General features: G+C 41.2%; 1 protein-coding gene across 2 annotated transcripts in view; it reads right to left on the reverse strand.

Annotated features, from left to right (window-relative positions):
- Positions 1-21,955, reverse strand: part of TTC39C (tetratricopeptide repeat domain 39C) — a 103,273-nt gene that overhangs the window by 43,598 nt on the left and 37,720 nt on the right. Inside the window, exons 2-6 of one of the 2 annotated variants that reach the window (XM_070778813.1) lie at positions 14,194-14,242; positions 10,801-10,929; positions 7,655-7,769; positions 4,990-5,344; positions 2,723-2,891 (exon numbers count right to left, since the gene is read on the reverse strand). In XM_070778813.1, coding sequence (XP_070634914.1) covers positions 2,723-2,891; positions 4,990-5,344; positions 7,655-7,769; positions 10,801-10,929; positions 14,194-14,242 — 817 coding nt within the window. Of the gene's footprint in view, positions 1-2,722; positions 2,892-4,989; positions 5,345-7,654; positions 7,770-10,800; positions 10,930-14,193; positions 14,243-21,955 lie in introns of those variants that run through there. The other variant, XM_070778814.1, reaches the window with a different exon arrangement.

Genomic DNA, 21,955 nt, shown 5'->3' on the forward strand with positions numbered 1-21,955 from the left:
CACTCATTGATCAAGGGAGAGAAGGGCGGGCATCCACTGATCAAGAGAGATCTAGACATGCCTAACGCCTGGCCTCGTTGCCGTGGTGCACACAACTGCAGGCTCTCACCCACACTGGGCAAGTGTCCTTTGAACACTAAACCTAGTATTGTCATGTTCAGAGTTATTGAGAAGGTCCATGTCAATTTCTTAAAGGAAAGGCATCATGCACCCAAGAAAGCATTTACCCTGTACCCAGCTTTCTTCATTTCAGAAATGGCCACTGAAGTGAGAAGGCTGAATCAATTAAAAATTTCCTTCTACAGGCTTATTTCCCCCTGCACAACCCAAGGGAGTATGGGAACTTGAATAGCCTGGACATCCTTCCCCACTTATAGGGCCCTAACCCTGAGCTTGAAAGAACAATTCACTAACAGCAGACTGGATCACACAGGAGGCTGATCAAAAGTACATTTTTAAGAAAGCAAAAGAAGAGAATTGTCACTGAAGGCTCATGAGCCTGACTTGAAACAAAAATGGTGTCAAAGTAATGAGAAGAAAAATGACTTGGACATGGGTTTACATGAGTCTTATCCTGGGGAGCTTTCAGTGTTGTTTCAGTTGTAAATTATTAGTATAATCTTTAGAATATGATTCCATATATAAACGTAAGGTGTCCTTGGATTTAAGAAGACACTTCATGGAGGAGAGATATTATTGGGGAAGTAACATACACTCCACTGCCAACAAGAAATTAGTGAAAGAATCACTCCCTGTGCTTATGAAAACACTCCTAGGCAACCATCTTCCCATCATGTGCGGGATTTTTTTGGGGGGAAGGGGGCTGACTTCTAGCATGGATTATGTTGTGGACACTTGGTTAACTGAGGGTAAAGGTTATTACACCTCACACGGATGCACTAGTGAGCTGCTAGTGAGCATGTGGGTGGAACATGTGGGTGGAACACTGTGTTAACAGTCACCTTCTTTCACTTGCGTGATTTAGTTCTTATAAAGATTTTCATTTTACCATAATTAAAGAAGATACATGTACCCCAATGTTCACTGCAGCACTATTTACAATAGCCAGGACATGGAAGCAACCTAGGTGTCCACTGACAGATGAATGGATAAAGAAGTTGTGATACATAAATACAATGGAATAGTACTCAGTCATAAAAAGGAATTCATGTGAGTCAGTTCTAGTGAGGTGGATGTTACACCGAGTGAAATCAGACAAGCAAATATCATATCAATTACATATATATGGAATCCAGAAAAATGATACCGATGAACCTATTTGCAGGGCAGGAATAGAGACTCAGACATAGAGAGCAGACTTATGGACGCAGTGCGGCAGAGAGAGACTTTGAGAGACTGGCACTGAAATATATACATTACTGTATGTAAAACTGATAGCTAGTGGGAAGCTGGAATATGACACAAGGAGTTCAGCTTGGTGCTCTGTGATGACCTAGAGGGCTGGGATGTGGTGGGAGGTGGGAGGGAGGTTCAGGAGGGAGGAAACGTGGATACCTATGGCTGATTCACGTTGTTGTATGGCAGAGACCAACACAGCACTGTACAGCAATTATCCTTCAGTTAAAAATAAATACATTCTTAAAAAAGATTTTCATTTTTCTTCAGATCCCTGTGCCCTCAAGCAAGCTGACATTAAAAAAAGAGGTGCAGGTATTGGTAGGCAGGCATTGAGATGGTATAGTTCTTCCTATAGAGGATTCTGTACAATTAGGTCCACATACTAATTGTACCCAGACATACTCAGTTATGTCTGACTCTTTGCAACCCCATGAACTGTAGCCCACCAGGCTCCTCTGCCCATGTTCTCCAGTGGGTTGCCATTTCCTTCTCCAGTGGATCTTCCCAACCCAGAGACTGAACCTGTGTCTCTTACATCTCCTGCATTAGCAGGCAGATTCTTTATCACTGAGCCACCTAGGAAGCCACCAAAAAAAAAAAAAAAAGGTGCAGAGAGAAGCAGAACCCCTCAAAAGCGAGGGTATGTTGTGTTTCTGGAATGACATAGCCTAGCCTTGCTCGCTGGGTGAGCTCCGAGGTCACGTGAAGCCTGTTCAGACCCCTGTTGACCTTCCCTGTAAAATGCAGGGGATCATTCTCTCCGTCGTGGGCTTGTTCTGAGGATTAAATGGGATGGTGTGTGTGAAAGCCCCTGGCATGGGACCTAGCCACATGAAGAGCATGAAAAAGTAATACGGGCTACTACTGTTTCAGAGTTTTTGCTGTCCTTGACATTTCAGGCAATAACATGAGCATGAATCAACTGTCAGCCGGGACGAACATTTGGAAATAGATTATCGGTAACTCCAGAGAAGGAAAAAAAATTATATTGGGTTGGTCAAAAAGCTTGTTCGGGTTTTTCACATAACATCTTCTGGGAAAACCCGAACAAATGTTTTAGCCAACCTCGTATTTTGTTTTAACTAAGACATTCACAAGGGCTCCCGTGTCTTCAACTCAGGGCACAGCATCTTGTCTCACCTCTGAGGGACCCCGACCCTGCTTCACCCATAGCTGTGAACAGAAGGTAACTGAATAAACACTCCGGGTTCCTTGAAGAGGCTCCCACAGCAATGACGAATGCAAGGCACAGAATGTCAGCCCTGTGACATTCGGGCTCCTTATGAGCTAGCCCCTTCCAAATGAGAATTATAGATTCAAGCAAGAGGCTTTATTTTAAAAAAAGCTGGAGAAGGCACAGTACCTCTAGTCGTTGTATGCGTCCCTTGAAAAACATAAAGAGGGAAGAGTTTGGATAAGCAGCTTCTTTTTTGAGGAGAATTTCCTTCGCTTCATCCAGGCCGGCTTTGTTATCACTTCCATCCAAGGCAAAAAATGGGCGGACCACGGTATGATACCAGAGCAGCGCTAATCTGAAGAGGGGGGACAGAACCCGTGAGAGAGGCGGACTTTGCTGACAGTGTTTCCAATCTTGAAAATAATCAGCCTGTGCTCCTCCCATACACACTCCTTCCAGAAAACTCGCTAGGCAGTCCCTGAGTAAGTAAAAATCTGTATCTTTCCCCATGTTATTTTGATTCATATTTGGAAAACCACAACTTTTGAGCACAATGTATAAATCAGCATACTCCCACCAGGGGAGAGAAAAAGGTGCCAGAAGAATGCAGTTCTTCTGAGGCTTCTAGATGGATTGCTGAAGGCATCATTAACGTAAATCTCTGAATCCTACTCCGTACTCATCAATGCATAAATTAGAAATGGTGACTGGTCATCATGAATTTACTGTCCCCTTATAATTACTTTCCACGTTACTTTTTACAAAAGGAAAGCATTTGTTCTCTCTTGTGTTCACAAAAGTTAGACTGTAAGTAAGCCTCACACCCTGAATTTAAATACAGGGACCATAAGCAAAATTACACAAAATTAAGTAAAAATAAGTTACAGGAACAGAAGAAAGGCCCTTTCTCTAGCTTTTGAAAACCAAACAAATAAGTTACTTAAAATTCTCTCACTTCAAACTCGTCCCTTTCAAGAAAAAGGCCATGTTAAACTAGGTAAACAAAATAGAGTCACTGGGATCGGCTTTAAAAGACAAAAACCATGTAACCAACACAACAAATATTTTTATGTAAATATATGCTTCCAATGTGCATAAATTTGGTCCTTTTCTGGAGATCAGACTAATTTACATTATTTTTAATTCAATTCATTCCTTTCTCAGAAAATGTTATTAAAAAAAGACATTATCACAAGTTATAAACCTGCTAAGTCAAATTAACGAAGGACCACTGTTAGTATAATATAATGAGTTTGGGAAGGCATGAATATTTTTACAATGAAAAATTAATGACCTTTTTATAGTCACTACCAAACAATTAGGAGTTAACATCCAAATTCCTCAATACTGACATAAGCAGAAACCCAGCTCACTAAAGTTCTCTGTGATATCAACATCTTTTGGAAAAATTCTGATAAGTGGTGCAATATCAAAGCACAAACAGTATTTCATAAAATTACTCAAACTGCAAATAGTAGTAGATATTTTAGTTCAGTTCAGTCACGCAGTCATGTCCAACTCTCTGTGACCCCATGGACTGCAGCACACCAGGCTTCCCTGTCCATCACCAACTCCCGAAGCTTACTCAAACTCATGTCCATAGAGTCAGTGACATTTACCAGATTTGGGGGGGAAAAAAAAAATCACACCATTTTTAATTGATGATGAAATGGATAAATTCTTGCTCTGGATGGTTATATCAGCTTCTTCACATTTTTCTGTTTAAATAATTATCATTTAAGTCTGAGCAATATAATATAACTCAATTTAGTTGAACAGCACAGGCTGTCCAGGCCACAGTAAGAGACCAATGGACCAACTAGAGTCATCAAGAAAAATTATCCAACATGAGGATATAAGAAGAGAGATTTCAGAATCACAGAACAGCCTTATGAAATTTATATCCTCTGAAGTCCAAAATCAGGATTATGAATCTCAGTGACTGGTCAGGGTTACTGCTTTTAAATGCTTATAAATCATGATTATTTTGCCTGTTTAAAATACAAGACTCATCAAAAAAAAATTTTTTTTTAAAGAAAATGGTGAAGAAGAGGGACTTTCCACAAAAAATTAAAAAATGAGTAAATAAAAATCAAATACAGGACTCATGAGACTTAAGAACAGTGCTCTGTTCTTCAAAAGAAAGTTAGTCACTCACTCGTGTCTGACTCTTTGCGACCCCATGGACTGTAGCCCGCCAGGCTCCTCTGTCCATGGAATTCTCCAGGCAAGAATAGTGGAGTGTGCTGCCATTTCCTTCTCCCTGTTTCCCAACGTTAACTCCTAAACATCACCAAAACACGGTCCTTGGCATCCATTGAAACATAAAAGGCATGGCAATGGTCAACCAACCAAGCATTGATTTTACCTGCAGTTTCCTATAAAGGTTTTGATTGTCGCTTACGTACTTTCAACTACATTATCTACCAAAGCATTGCAATATAGCTACTCACGTAGCTAAAGGGGCCTTCATGTCCTTACTTTCGCTTGCATACATCAGTGAAGAAAGCCCCTGCAGGCGGTCTCCAGGAAAACCCAGCAGGTTGATGATTTTGAGCAGGTTTGGGGGCACCATGGATATGCAAAGGTGAAAAAGGCCGTATCCAAAGCTCACAGCACCTTTCAGTCTGTTCAGAGACTCCTCAGACACCCCTTCAGCCACAATGTGGTTATCATTTGCAGCGTCAGAAGTCAAACGTTCCTCTCTTAGCTTCTTCTGATACAGCTCCTGAAGGGCGTTGATGTCCAGATAGCATTTATTGTAAATCTTCCAGGCTTTCCTAAGGATCCACCCACCTTTTATATATGCTATAAAGATAAGGGGAGAAAAACATGAAAAAAATAAGCATTCGAAATAGTTTTCCTACACTAATAATAAAGATATTGAAGAATGACTTGAAAAAAAAACAATACAAACTATTATCTACCATGACAACTTGTTTTTCTTCACATGGCTTAAATTCCTTATTTGAGGCCTGTTTTGGGGCCCCCTGGGTAGCTCAGATGGTACAGAATTTGCCTGCAATGCAGGATACCCTGGTTCAATCCCTGGGTCAGGAAGATCCCTAGAGAAGGGAATGGCTACCCACTCCAATATTCTTGCCTGGAGAATTCCATGGACAGAGGAGCCTAGTGACTATTGTCCATAGGGTCGCACAGAGTCAGACACGACTGAGTGACTAACACTTTCACTTTACTAGCTGGATGGCAAGAACCATGTATTATTTTGTTCATTAAATAGAGTCAATCACGCAGTAGTGAGGGTGTAGCATCTTTGCTGTTTTTCAGTTGCTCAGTCGTGTCTGTCTCTGCAACCCCATTGACTGCAGCACCCCAAGCTTCCCTGTCCTTCACTATCTCTTGGACTTTACTCAAATTCATGTCCATTGAATCAGTGATGCTATGTAAACATCTCATCCTCTGCTGACCCCTTCTCCTTTCGCCTTCATTCTTTCCCAGTATCAGGGTCTTTTCCAATTAGCATCTATTATCAGGTGAACGAATAAATGCAAGCATCATCTGAATCCAACTTATCCCACGTGTAGTGTCAAATCCTCTACCGCATTCCTGAACTACCACTGGCAGTCTCTATGACACCACTGGAGTGCTCTTGGCTAAACCCTATTACACTTGTACTTCAGACACTTGGCTGTTCTGCAGCATCACCTCCAAGTAACAGTGCAGATTCCTTCCTCGGGTGGCATGGAAGAGCCTGTCCCCCTCCCCAGCCTCCCTGCCTCCCCACCACAAATGGTAAGCTGGTGAGTCCTGAGGAAACTCAGGAAGAAAAGAATACCTGCCCTCTAGCAGTCATCAGACGGCAGCCACTCACTACAGTGAGCCCTGAGGAAGCTCAGGAGGTGAAAACAGGATACTGGCCCCAGACAGCCGAGGTGCACATCAACAGAATGATTTCAGTGAGCCTAGACCCTTGCATCTTCTCATATATAGAAAAGCGTTAAATCCCTTAAGTTGGGTTATCTGGTTTCCTTTAATCAACAATCATTTTTTGATGTTCAGACTACCTGCTCTTTGTTGCAAAACTTCTGTATAACCTGGCTCCTCCTTCAACTCCTTGGAGCAGTTTTCTCAGAATTACTTGAGACACTGTCTCCTCGGCTTGAAGGCCTAAAAATTCCTACTGAATAAAAGAGCTGTCAACTTTTAGGTTCTGAATATTTTTTTAAGCCCACAAAGGTCTAGAAAGTCCACATTTAGGAGGTCACAATAAAAGTTAAATCCTACTTTTTACTTGAGCCAAAGAGAAACAAATCATCTTCAAGCATGAGATGGAGACAGAGAAGAAAGAAAAGGAAATTGGCTGTCAGTAGTCCAGATCAAGAAAAGTGCATGTCATGACTTAGCAGCAACAAACCCTTCTTCACTTCAGTTGGAAGAAAATGCTTTTCTCATTGTGATTTATAGTTGATTTCCTTATTGAACACTCATTTTTTTCAAGTAGACCCTAGCTACCAAAGGGGCAGATATCTGCCATCAGCAGCACAGATATAAAACCACATAAGAGGAAGAAGTAGTATCAAAGTTAATCTTCCAGTGAACTCTTGAGAGTCTCCACTCCAATCTACACCACTCAAGGTATCAAAGCTACAAAATCCTTGTACAAAATTTGTCTTGGGCAAACTAAACAAGAATCAGTTTATACTCCTCAGTAAGGGTTGTTAAAATGTTAGTCATTCAGGTATGTTAGGAAATCTTTAGCACACACTCAGGCTTTCAATAACAATTTTCTGAGAAACAAACTGGTTATATTTCACTTTAAATGGCAATTATCGCAGCTTGATTCCCACCCACACACCAAAAAAACCTATCAATTTATTACTCTATCTAAGGCACAGGTAATATCTCTAAGTATGACAGACTATCTGCAGACAAGAGGATGAAAAAGATTTTGGAACTAAAACTATTCCACTAAATACACATTAAGCACTCATGGTATCAATTTCTCAAGTAATAAATCAAAATCATGCCCCAAACAGGTGCCACATGTTTTCAAAGACTGAAATACAAGGTGTTCTAAAAAAAAAAAAAAAAGTGTGGGGTATTACCAATTGTGTCCACTGAATATCAAAAACTGTTAAAAACAATGCTTTAGCATACCTGACAACTCTTGCTTTACAAACGAGAGCACAGCCAGGTAAACTTGACAGTCAGCTATGATTATCTGCCTCTGAAGCCGATCAACCATAGAGGGGGTAGATTTTCGGACATCAACCTGTTTGGTGGGAAGAAAGTACACACGGATAAATCACACCCGAGAACAACAACACTCTTTCCAAAAAACTATTATTTTACTGGGCAGAGTAACTTCACATAGGAAGTATAGAACAGTAGTCACTAAAATCCAAGACCAAATTTACACTACACCCTGAGCCTGGGACTTCTAGCTTCCTCCATTAAGTCTAGCTTTATTTTGTTATGAACACAATGCTGTAACTCAAAGAGCCTTGTAACTCAAAGACAAATATTCTCAATAATAGAAACACTTCATTGGAAATATGAAAGGCCACACAAAACTTTAGAGTTTTACCTTTTTCAAAACAATGTAAGTTAAAAATTTATTACATTATATAAGTTGTATAAGTTAAAAACCTAGACAGTTTATTAACAAGCAGAGACATCACTTTGCTGACAAAAGGTCCCTCTAGCCAAAGCTTTGGTTTTTCCAGGAGTCATGTACAGATGTGAAAGCTGGACCATAACGAAGGCTTAGTGCCTAAGAATTGATGCTTTTGAACTTCGGTGTTGGAGAAGACTCTTGAGAGTCCCTTGGACTGCAAGGAGATTCGACCAGTCCGTCCTAAAGGAGATCAGTCCTGGGTGTTCGTTGGAAGGACTGAGGCTGAAGCCGAGGTTCCAATACTTCAGCTACCTAATGCAAAGAGCCAACTGACTGGAAAAGACTCTAATGCTGGGAAAGGTTGAAGGCAACAAGAAAAAGGTGCAGCAGAGGATGAGATGGTTAGATAACAACACCAACTCAAATGACTTGAATTTGAGTAAACTCCCAGAGATAGCGGAAGACGGAGGAGCCTGGCGTGCTACAGTCCACGGGCTCACAAAGAGTTGTGCATGACTTAGCAACTGAACAACAGGAAGAAAAGCAACAAAGTTATTTATCCAAAAAAAAAAAAAATTACTAAAGGTATAAAACACCACCCCAGGTAAACAATGTGAAAAGCCACCTTACAGTCATCTGCCTTCAGGAAGGACCCATATTAGAGTTCATTCCTTTGGTGCATTCAACTGAGATGTGAGGGTTGGAACCTGGTTATGATGTTAGTTGAGGAGAAACACCCTCAATTAACAATTAGCTTTGAATGAATCACAAGCTGAACTTGAAATTTTAGTCAATACCCTCTAAAGGTGACTACCTAAAGCCCTATTTTGTAGTAAGATTTTGGTTTTATGAGTGTTAAATGAAGAAAATTCACTCTGAAATAGAACAGTGCCTTCTTAACATAAGGTAAACCTGAACAGAACAGGTTAAATAGTTTCCACATGCTTTCATGATGATATCAGAAATGAGAGGCTTTTTGCAAACATGACAAAAGTATGCAGAGTATATGTGACAAAGTAGCTGGCTTCTCTTTTTTCTAGATTAGCAGAATTCACCCATGGTCCCTGTTATTCCCGGTCCTACTTCTAGCACCTGTTACTTTGTTTGCTCAAGAAAACGTCAATCTATTGATGCCTCTGTTTTCTTTGCTTATAATAACATCTACTCTGCAGGGCTGTTGGAAAGGCTAATGAGATACTCTGCATGTGATAATGCTTTTTAAATTGCAAGGACCCATTACTAATGTTGATTATTAACTATGTGCTGGGCATGGTACTAGATGCTGAGGACAGACACGTAAATAAGCTTATAGTCTAATGAAGGCACACTGATGACCATATAATGGAGTAAATGCGCTGAAGGATGAAGTACAGGGAACTATGGGACCCTGTAGGAGACACACTAACAGGACCTGGGGACTAAATATATGAGTCTTTGGAGAAAATGACATGGAGGAAGAACTAAAGAACAGACAGGAACCAGGTCAAGAGGGATACACATATTCTATGGAGAGGAAAAGTCAATGCCAAGTCAGTCACGTTACGAAGTCTGGGTTTTAGTGTGATGGCAGTGGTCGCAGGGAGGGGGCGGGGACAGTGAAATCAGCAACATGTAATTTGCATCTCAGTGACTGCACTTTGGAGATCAAATCAGAGAACAGCGAGACTGGAGGCAGAAACGCCAGTGAGGGTTGTCTTAGGCAAGTGGAGACAGTGGCCGGCCTAGGAAACTGGCAAGGGAAGGAGATGAACTCAGGACGTATTCAAGAGACAGGCAAGGAGACTTGGTCACTGACGATACAGGGTTTGGAGAGACAGGAATCGAGAACTCTGGCCCTTCTGCAGACTCAGGGGACGGTACTCTGGGCCCATCTGCGGCTTCCTCATGGGAGACCCCATAAGCCAGAGCAGAGGTGAAGCCACCTGGAGCAACATAAGGGAGCAGAAAAGACAAGCGGCTTTTGCTGTCTGAAACTAACAGACTGGTTTGTCAGCTAAACATGTGGCATGTGTGAGACCCCTGGGTGCTCCAGAAACATCAGGGGTAGGAGGACACCTCTCTAAACTCTAGTGCTTTTGCACTGAAAATTGAAAGAAAAAAAAAATGAGGAAGAGTGGATTATGATGTCATTGTGACTATTTTATTACCCAAGACCGGGAAGGCCTGGGGAAAAGGAGGTAATAGCTAAATTCCGGAATTACGCCAAAGTGCAAAATATGAAATACATATATGAAAGCCTCATGACGATCGTCCTTGCCACACAGCCGACTGTGGAAGAAGATAATGTTAAAATACCAAGAGAACATGCACTGAAAAGTTCTAATGACTAAGGGGGATTCTACTGATTTAAGAAACATGCTTTAGGAACTTCCCTGGTGGTCCGGTGGTTGGGGCTTCACCTTCCAATGCAGGGGCTGTGGGTTCGATCCCTGGTTGGAGAGCTAGGATCCCACATGCCTTGGGGCCAAGAAACCAAAGCATAAAGCCGAGGCAGTGTTGTGGCAGATTCAATGAAGACTTTTTAAATGGTCCACATTAAAAAAAAAAAAGGAATATGCTTTACATAATCAAAAGCTGTAAGACTCATTCAGTGCTTCAGTCATATTCTAACCACCAAAAACCAAGTAAATGAAGAATGTTGTAAGTAAGAGGCACATAGTTCATAACCTAAAGACATAGTACTTACATTCTTCTTAATTTTATTCTTGATTGTTTCAATTACTCCAGCCTCTTCACTTTCACACAGCTTTTCTGTAGTTTTTAAGTCATCACACGCCAACTGCATTTTTTCTTCCTCAAATGTCATCATGGCATTCTTCCAAAGAAAGAAATAAGGAAAGAATGAATGAATCGTAAGTGTCTGAAAATTTAGGCCAATTTATCACAACACAACTCCAAACTAGGAGGGAGGGGGGAAAGCCATCTAAATGACTTACTCCTAGTAAAAGAATCAGAATGCTACCACATACACTATTCATTGAAAAAAATATAATCTCAATATGAAACAAGAACATATCTCCATTACACCGGCATGAAAAAATACATGCTTAACACGTCCTTGCAATTACTGTTCTACAAGTTTTTGTTATTAAACACAGTAACAAAAACATTACTGTATACAATTTCTGATTGGCCCACTTAATTCAGCTTCTAGAATAGAGACTTTCTACCCATGCATGGGATCCCTGGGTCCATCAAGCACAGCACAAAACGCTAATGAAACATCAGCCAGCAGGTACTCTTTGAAAACTATCGGTCTTTTCAGGGACAGCAATTCCAATGGATTCATTTATAAAGAACTCATTTCTTATTGTTCCCAGTGAAAAATTCCCACAGACAGCTTGTTTCCGAGCACCCAATCCTGGTAGACTTTTTCAGGCCACATTGGGATAGAAATGATCACTTCTTTGCTGAAAACCTGCTACTTTCCCCCAGAAGAATTGAGATTTCTGAGATGAATGGGCTACAGGGGCAGAGACAGGACACCGGGTTCTTGGAAGGACTTGAACTCACTGTGACTAGTTCTCCACCTCCATCCCATGCAACCTGCCCACTCTGGTATCCTAGGCCTTCTCTGTATGACTCTAGACTACTTTTCCATTCCAGCCAGACACTAGCCACCTTTGCCCAAGCCTCCCTCCCTGCTACAGGCTCCTTCCCCCACCCACCTCCTCCCACCCAGCAAGCCTTCTGCCATGTCTCCCTAGCATCCTTCCTTGCTACATGGGTGGGTACCATTTATGACCCCTACCCAGTACCACTTTCCTTAAGATCTGAAACTATGTTGCAAACAGTAGGCCTTAAGAATTGTTAAAAAGATTTATTGTATTAGCTGATAATAAGAATAAAGAAGCCCGAATGAAAACTCATGTCACCAGAAGCTGGTCTGGTGCCTGTCACTGGTGCTGCAAGGCTGCAGACAACACGCCCCTTTGGTGAGCTTTTTCTGTCTGGAATCTAAATGCCTTCTCCATTTTACCTCTCTCAGTCTCTACTCAAGATTTTTTTTTTTTTTTTTTTTGCAGTTATATACAGGATGCTGCTGCTGCTGCTGCTAAGTCGCTTCAGTCGTGTCTGATTCTGTGCGACCCCAGAGATGGCAACCCACCAGGCTCCGCCATCCCTGGGATTCTCCAGGCAAGAACACTGGAGTGGGTTGCCATTTCCTTCTCCAGTGCATGAAAGTGAAAAGTGAAAGTGAAGTCGCTCAGTCGTGTCTGACTCTAGCGATCCCATGGACTGCAGCCTACCAGGCTCCTCCGTCCATGGGATTTTCCAGGCAAAAGTACTGGAGTGCGGTGCCATTGCCTTCTCCTATATACAGGATACTTTTCTTAAAATTATGTTTGAAAGTAGTTTGTATAAGTATTTCTGAAAAATAAAAGCAGTCAATTCTCTGCATTGCCCAATTTACTTTAAAACCTAACTGCAACCTATTACCTCAATTCCTAAATACTAACAACATTCAAAACCACAGTAGAAACTGAGAAACTTTAAGTCTGCTAAATTAACTTGTCTTCAGTCCACATTTATTCAATAGTTTTAAACTTTTGAAAAATAATAATAAACCTCTGATAAACCTAATAAAAGTTTACTTTCAAACTTTCATTATCCAAAGTCTGACTATTTTCTTTTCAACTCTAATGCATTTTTAATTTTTGGAAAGTGTCTCAGTCCTGTCCGACTCTTTGTGACCCCATGAACTGTAGCCTGACAGGCTCCTCCATCCGTGGGATTTTTCAGGCTAGAATACTGGAGTGGGTAGCCGTTCCCTTCTCCAGGGGATCTTCCCAACTCAGGGACTGAACCCAGGTCTCCTGCATTGCAGGTGGACTCTTTACCAGCTGAGCCACCAGGGAAGCCCTCCGATCTTTCAATTACATTTTTATTTTAAAAACGATTTTGCTTGGAAAAAATATAATACTCTAGAAAATATAAGCATTTAATTTTTTAAATTAAGGAAGGATAGAACTGGACATGGAACTGGACATAACTGGTTCCAAATCGGGAAAGGAGTACGTCAAGACTGTATATTGTCACCCTGCTTATTTAACTTATATGCAGAGTACATCATGCAAAACGCTGGGCTGGAAGAAGCACAAGCTGGAATCAAGATTGGCGGGAGAAATATCAGTAACCTCAGATATGCAGATGACACCACCCTTATGGCAGAAAGTGAAGAGGAACTAAAAAGCCTCTTGATGAAAGTGAAAGAGAGAGTGAAAAATTTTGCTTAAAGCTCAACATTCAGAAAACTAAGATCATGGCATCTGGTCCCATCACTTCATGGGAAACAGATATAGAAACAGTGGAAACAGTGGCAGACTTTATTTTTTTCGGCTCCAAAATCACTGCAGATGGTGATTGCAGCCATGAAACTAAAAGATGCTTACTCCTTGGAAGAAAAGTTATGACCAACCTAGATAGCATATTCAAAAGCAGAGACGTTACTTTGCCAACAAAGGTCCATCTAGTCAAGGCTATGGTTTTTCCAGTAGTCATGTATGGATGTGAGAGTTGGACTGTGAAGAAGGCTGAGCGCCGAAGAATTGATGCTTTTGAACTGTGGTGTTGGAGAAGACTCTTGAGAGTGCCTTGGACTGCAAGGAAATCCAACCAGTCTATTCTAAACGAGATCAGTCCTGGGTGTTCTTTGGAGGGAATGATGCTAAAGCTGAAACTCCAGTACTTTGGCCACCTCATATGAAGGCTGACTGATTGGAAAAGATTCTGATGCTGGGAGGGATTGGGGGCAGGAGGAGAAGGGGACGACAGAGGATGAGACGGCTGGATGGCATCACCGACTCGATGGGCGTGAGTTTGAGTGAACTCTTCGAGTTGGTGATGGACAGGGAGGCCTGGAGTGCTGCGATTCATGGGGTCACAAAGAGTTGGACACAACTAAGCGACTGAACTGAACTGATCTCATACGTGTTGGTGTATAGACAAAAGTTATATTCCAGTTTTAAACTGCAAAAGATTTTCCACAAGAGTGTATCTATATAGCCAGTAACCATTAAAAGACAGACATTATGTGTTTGCTTCCTTCCCACCACAACCTCTTCCCACATCAACTTACCAAAAAACTGACAAAGCTGGCTCCAAAACTCATTAACGGGCTATGATTTCTGTTAAGAAAACAAAGTAAAATTAAAATTACTTTCTTGTAAAAATTTTAAAAACATTTGATATACCAGGATCACTGCAGACTCCTAATAATTATTTAATGTAAGTTGTTAAGGTCTTCAAGTCGATTTAATTACCCCAAGAGTAAAGTTAAAAAGGCACGGAAGTTCACAGATCTATCAGGACAGAACCTCCCCCTCACCTGACTCTTCAAAGCAAGGAGAACAAGGTCCTATTATAATAGATGTTGCTTTAGTAAATCAATCTGATATCTGGAAAAATGTGGCCAAAGGAAGATTATTAACATTTATTATTATTTTTTTTATTTCCATATATTTTAAAAACTGAAGTACAGTTGATTTACAATGTTTCAGGTACAGAGCAAAGTGGTTCAGTTCCACATATATTTTCAGATTCTTTTCCACTGTAAGTTATCACAAGGCACTGAATATAGTTCCCTGTGCTATATAGTAGATCCTTGTTGTTTATCTATTTTATATATAGCAGTATGTATGTTAATCCCAAATTTGTAATTTATCCACCACCCCCTCCACCCCGTTCATTTTTCTCTTTGGTAACCATAAATTTCTTTCCTATGTCTGTGAGTCTATTTCTGTTTTGTAAATAAGCTCATTTGTATTGCTTTTTTAGATTCCACATACAAGTGATATCATTTGACATTAATATTTGCTTTTAAAATGCAAAATATGCTCAAAAGTTAGCACACATAAAATATTCTTTTCAGAGTAGATCAAAAGGTTTTATAACAAGCCAAACTCACTTATACCATGCAAAGAACTTTCAGAATGCCTCATGGAGCCAGTCACCACCCTGCTGTAAGATATAGTCATTATCCCAATTTTATACATATACAGCCAGATCAAACTAGTACAGAAATCCAAAGCTCTGTAAACGGCACTAAAAAGGAAAGCAAATTGTAACAGCCTTCTTAAAAATAATGGTCCTGGCTTTTGTTATTATGTAAATAATATATACTTACTATAAACAAAGGCACAAAAAATGTACTTAGACAATCCCCTGTAGGAAATTTAGTCTATGTCCTATGTAACCATGTGTGTGTTTGGGGGGAGGAAGGAAACGGCAACCCACTCCAGTATTCATGCCTGGAAAATCCCATGGACTGAGGAGCCTGGTGGGCTACAATCCATGGGGTCACAAAGAGTCGGACATGACTGAGTGACTTCTGTGTGTATGGGAGGAAAAGTGTGCCCATTTAGATGGATAAAATGGCAACCCACTCCAGTACTCTTGCTTGGAAAATCCCATGGATGGAGGAGCCTGGAAGGCTGCAGTCCATGGGGTCGCTGAGGGTCGGACATGACTGAGAGACTTCACTTTCACGCATTGGAGAAGGAAATGGCAACCCACTCCAGTGTTCTTGCCTGGAGAATCCCAGGGACGGCGGAGCCTGTTGGGCTGCTGTCTATGGGGTCACACAGAGTCGGACATGACTGAAGTGACTTAGCATCAGTTAGAACTGGACATGGAACAACAGACTGGTTCCAAATAGGAAAAGGAGTACGTCAAGGCTTATTTAACTTATATGCTGAGTACATCATGAGAAATGCTGGGCTGGAAGAAGCACAAGCTGGAATCAAGATTGCCGGGAGAAATCTCAATAACCTCAGATATGCAGATGACACCACCCTTATGGCAGAAAGTGAAGAGGAACTCAAAACCCTCTTGATGAAGGTGAAAGAAGAGAGTGAAAAAGTTGGCTTAAAACTCAACATTCGGAAAACGAAGATCATGGCATCTGGTCCTATCACTTCATGGGAAACAGATGGGGAAACAGTGGAAACAGTGTCACACTTTATTTTTTTTGGCTCCAAAATCACTGCAGATGGTGACTGCAGCCATGAAATTAAAAGACGCTTACTCCTTGGAAGAAAAGTTATGACCAACCTAGATAGCATATTCAAAAGCAGAGACATTACTTTGCCAACAAAGGTCCATCTAGTCAAGGCTATGGTTTTCCCAGTGGTCATGTATGGATGTGAGAATTGGACTGTGAAAAAAGCTGAGTGCTGAAGAATTGATGCTTTTGAACTGTGGTGCTGGAGAAGACACTTGGGAGTCCCTTGGACTTCGAGGAGATCCAACCAGTCCATTCTGAAGGAGATCAGCCCTGGGATTTCTTTGGAGGCAATGATGCTAAAGCTGAAACTCCAGTACTTTGGCCACCTCATGCGAAGAGTTGACTCATTGGAAAAGACTCTGATGCTGGGAGGGATTGGGGGCAGGAGGAGAAGGGGACGACAGAGGATGAGATAGCTGGATGGCATCACTGACTCGATGAACGTGAGTCTGAGTGAACTCTGGGAGTTAGTAATGGACAGGGAGGCCTGGCGTGCTGCGATTCATAGGGTCGAAGAGTCGGACACGACTGAGCCACTGACCTGACCTGACCTGAGTGATGGGTGAAGAATCCCACACCAGCACTCACAGCCAAGAACCAGCTCTAACACACCTCCCGAGCACGCAGGGCAGGCTCCATCCTCCCAACTCTGCACCAGCCAGGTCAGAGGTCAGTTTTCCACTCCACGGCTCTCCCCTAACCTGTCATGACAGACTCCCATCTCGCAGTATTATAATCTGGATTGTGTAATCAGGGTCCTCTCAGAATGCTATTTTCTGCCTTGTCCTCCTCATCGTGTTGCCTTACACACAGTGGGCAACCAACAAAGATGAATCAGTGATGGAACGCAAGAGCTCCACCTTTCAGAAACAGACACACTTCAATCAAGAGCTGAGCAGCCCGGCTTCCCCCATCCTTGCCCGCTCCCTACTTACACATCAGCCACTGTCCATGAGAGAAACGAAAGAAGCTAATCAAGTGCCTAGTGTTGCTATTGCTACATTTGCTTCTTGTTCTGGACTAAAATTAGGTTTCTGGGAGCCAAGGCTATTAATGATTCATGGTGCCCTGGCCAAGCCCTTAGTACTTCACATACCCTCTTCTCATTTAAGTGACAAATCAGCCCAAGAGAAACATTTTTCCCTCCTTGAGGTACTGTCTCCATAAACCCCAGGGCACCGAGGTGCATTAGCCACTTGATAATGAACTGATGGAGAAGCAGGAATCTTTCTGCTGCCCTTAGCCTGGTGCTGTATGCACTTCATCTAACAAGAGTCCCTTGTTCCATTCACCTGATTTTCTTTAACTCAACATGATCCAGGTGATCATGTATTAATTGAGCTCCTCTAAATCAATCTTGGCCCCTACATGTGTTTCTACATAAAACTGATTCAATTTGGAGACTTGGAAATGTTCTCAAAGAGTCCAAGGATCATCACTTCAACACCAATGCTGGTGGCAAAGAAGGAAAGATGCTAGTTTCTACAACAACAATAAAAAAGTGTAAGGAGGAGAAAACTGCAAGGGAGCTTGTAAAATATATATAAAACAACTGGGACGTAAGAGACATATAAAACCACAAACACAAATTCGTGTGCGTGCTTAGTTGTGTCCAACTCCTTGCAACCCCAGGACCACAGCCCACCAGGCTCTTCTGTCCATGGAATTTTCCAGGCAAGAATACTGGAATGGGTTGCCATTTTCCACTCCAAGGGATCTTCCTGACCCAGGGATAGAACCCACATCTTTTTCATCTATATCCACACATACACTAGCAACAATTACAAAACGAAACCTAAAAAATTATCAATCACAATAGCACCAGAATATTAATAGTTAAGGATAACTCTACCCAAGATGCACAACACTGCTATGCCAAAAACTCACAACAATAAAGAAAATGAAAAATCTAAGTCAACATTTTGCAACAGTGGCACTCTTAACATTTGGGACCAGATAATTTTGTTGGGGAGGTACTGTACTATGCATTGTAGAATGCTGAGCAGCATCTCTGTCCTCTACCTACAAGATGACAGGAGTACAAGCCACTGCCTCCCTCTACACACACCGCCCCCAAAGGCTGTGACAACCAAAATGTCTCTAGATTGCCAAATGTAATATCAGGACCAAATCAACCCTAGTTGTGAAACACTAATGTAAATAAAGAGACATCCAATTCTTACGGATTGGAAGACTCATAATTGAAGAGATAGTACCTTCTCCAGAGAAGGCAATGGCAACCCACTCCAGTACTGTTGCCTGGAAAATCCCATGGACGGAGGAGCCTGGTAGGCTGCTGTCTATGGGGTCGCACAGAGTCAGACACGACTGAGCGACTTCACTTTCACTTTTCCCTTTCATGCATTGGAGAAGGAAATGGCAACCCACTCCTGTGTTCTTGCCTGGAGAATCCCAGGGACAGGGGAGCTTGGTGGGCTGCCGTCTATGGGGTCCCACAGAGTCAGACACGACTGAAGCAACTTAGCAGCAGCAGCAGCAGGAGCAGCAATGCTTTCTCTTAAACTGAACTGCGGCTCCAATACAATCTCCACCCAGGGGAGGGTGTGTTGAAAAGTTGATTCTAGAATCTACATGGAGATAAAAAGTGCTCCATAACTAAACTAAAAATATACATGGAAAAGCAAAATACTTAGAATGGCCAAATCAAATCTGAAAGACCAACCAAGCTGTAGATTTACATTACCCAATAACAGAACTGAATAAAATTGAGAATTTCTGGTCACTCACAGGAGGGTGAAAAAGGCAAATACACATATTCAACAAACAGCTCATCTTGAGACCACATAAAGAGCATCCATGAACTAGTTTAAAAAAAAATGACTGGCAACCCAGTTAAAAAAAAAAGGGGTGGGGGGGCAGAAGTCTTGGACAGACACTTCACAAGAGAGGATATCCAAAAGTTAATACGTATATTGAAAAGTGCTGAAAAGCACTCATTATCAGAGAAACACAAATTAAAACCAAAATGCTGCTGCTGTGTCGCTTCAGTTGTGTCCGATTCTGTGCGACCCCATGGACTGCACCCCACCAGGCTCCCTCGTCCCTGGGATACTCCAGGCAAGAGTACTGGAGTGGGTTGCCATTTCCTTTTCCAATGCATGAAAGTGAAAAGTGAAAATGAAGTCGCTCAGTGGTGTCTGACTCTTAGTGACCCCATGGACTGCAGCCTACCAGGCTCCTCCATCCATGGGATTTTCCAGGCAAGAGTACTAGAGTGGGCTGCCATTGCCCTCTCCGAAAACCAAAATGAGATACCAGTATATGCTCATCAGACTGGCCACACTTGTAAGGACTGGTAATAATACCATGTGTTAATGAGGATGTGGAGTCTCTGGACTCTAAAATACTGCCTACCAGTATTTACTAAAGCGATATGCCTACTCTACTAAACCCCATGCACACTTCCTCCCCCCACTCCCATCCACATTTCTGATCTACTAGTCACAGGCCTATCTATGACTCAGTAAGTTCACTCCTAAGTATACATGTACAACAGAATTGCATTATTATGCTCCCAAAAGACATGTATGGTTTTTTAATAGTATTATTCTTAGCAGCCTCAAACTGGAAACAATTCAAATGCCCATCAACAGCAGAATGGATCAAATAATTGCAGCAGTGGACGAAATAGTTCACAGCTGTGAAAACAAACTACTGCTGAAGGTAAAAACATGAATTAATCTCACAGATGCAGAGTGAACGAAGTCAGATATACAGGAGTGTATACTGAATGATTCCACTTACATGAAGTTCAAAATGGCTATTCTGACCACTAATGATGACAGACTGCACAACAGCGGTACCTTTGAGGGGGTACTGACTGAGAAAGAGCCCGAGGAAGGATGCTGTGATGTTAGCAATATCTGTTATCTGGATGTAAGTAGTTAACACTGTGATATTTACATATTCTTTACTATATGGAAAGTTTTTCCTTACGAAAAAGAGAAAATTCAGAAAAATAAATCAGATAAATGATCACTGATATGTATTTGATGCTATTAGTGAATCAGTATTAATTTTTTAGGTATGAAAATGGTATTACTCCTACATTTTAAGGACTTTTTAAGAGATGTATATAAAAGCATTTACAGATGAAATGATGGCTAAGATTTGTTTCAAAAATAATTTGAGGTAGGAGAATTAAAAGTCAGCAGAAGTATACATAAAACATGATTTCCCATGACTTGATTAATGCTGCCTGATTGGAACATGGGAATTGATTAAACTATTTTATATACTTTGGAAGCTATAGGCTATTTTTCAAGATAAAAACTTAAAAAAGCATAAAAACACTCCCCAAAGGTGATGTCTTTTGGAATTCTTTGATGAGAAGGATTCTAATAATCACTGTCATAGTTTGCTTTTTGAATATGAACCATCAGTAATAAAATGACTTAAAATTTTCTGTCTGAAGTCTCTCCCAAAGGTGGGAAAACTGTTAAAAACACAAAGATGCAGTGGATATTCTGTTTCTAAATTTATGAACATTGCCATGGAAATTTAAAAACAACAAAATTTCTCCAACATATTAAAAATTGGATTGATGAAGACTGTTTCTTAAAATATAGTGGGAGGTAAAGTTTAAAAATAAAATAAAATAAAATTTCTATTAGAAAAAAAACACAGTGGGAGGTAATATACATATTTGATTCTCAAAGGGATATCCTTCCATTAAATACCTATAATTAACCGAATATGCTTTTTCAAATGTAATTTTATCCCTTAAACATGGTGGCAAATGGCTGGAGTTAAGACTGACTTTTCTGAAAATGTCCTGTCTTCATATAATGTTACGTTCTTAGAATCCTCCAAAATTGCTTTTCTCCCCTTCAAATGAGTGGGGGGGCTGGACTTTGTGTATTACCAAGGAAATCTGGGTCCATCTGAACTTCATCAGCCCATGGCAGTCACCCTCAAACCTGAAGACTGAAGAAATAGTCACCTAAATTCAACCCCCTACCCCAACTGCTCTTAAAAGGCCTGTGCCTTTTCTGCGACCCATGCTGTTTTCAAAATCACAGTCCCAGAGGATCATAAGGGTCAAACAATCACCCATCGAGGCATCATTAAGTGCTTCTCTAGAAGCCTCAAACCATCCTTCAGAGACACAATGTTTGCTAACAGGACCAGTGACAGCCTCTGCTCTGACCAGTATTTCCAAACACAGGCTTTAAGGAGACGAAACTGATTCAGTGTTTCACTTGTCTTTCTACAAGTAAAGTAAAATAATGCCAACAGAAGAAAAAAAGCTAAGTCCATGAAGTCATTCACTGCAGCATTATCCAGAATAAGAAAAACCTGGATGGAAAAAGTAACTGTCTATATAAAGAAAAAGCTTCATGATGCTGGATTTGGCAATGATTTCTGTGCCAAGAGACACAATCAACAAAGTGAAAAGGTAACCTATGGAATGGCAGAAAATATTTGCAAATCACACCCGACAAAGGGTTAACGTCCAGACTAAATAAAGAACTTCTACAACGCAACAAAAACAGCGAACAACCTGATTAAAAAGTGAGTCAAGGACATGAATCGATATTTCTCCAAAATGATATACAAGTGACTAATAAGCACATGAAAAGTTGCTCAACACCACTAATTATTAGGGAAATGCCAGTGAAAGCCACGACGAGGTATCACATCACACCCATTAAAATGGACATTATCAAAATAAAAGAAAACATACTGATACAAGTGTTGAAGGACATGGAGAAATGAGAACCACTGTGCACTGAGTGGCGATGTAAAATGATGCGGCCACCACAGAAATCAGTATCATGGCTCCACACACACACAAGCAAAACAGAATTACCAC

Source organism: Bos indicus, chromosome 24 (assembly GCF_029378745.1).
Source record: "Bos indicus isolate NIAB-ARS_2022 breed Sahiwal x Tharparkar chromosome 24, NIAB-ARS_B.indTharparkar_mat_pri_1.0, whole genome shotgun sequence".
Lineage (NCBI taxonomy): Eukaryota > Metazoa > Chordata > Mammalia > Artiodactyla > Bovidae > Bos > Bos indicus.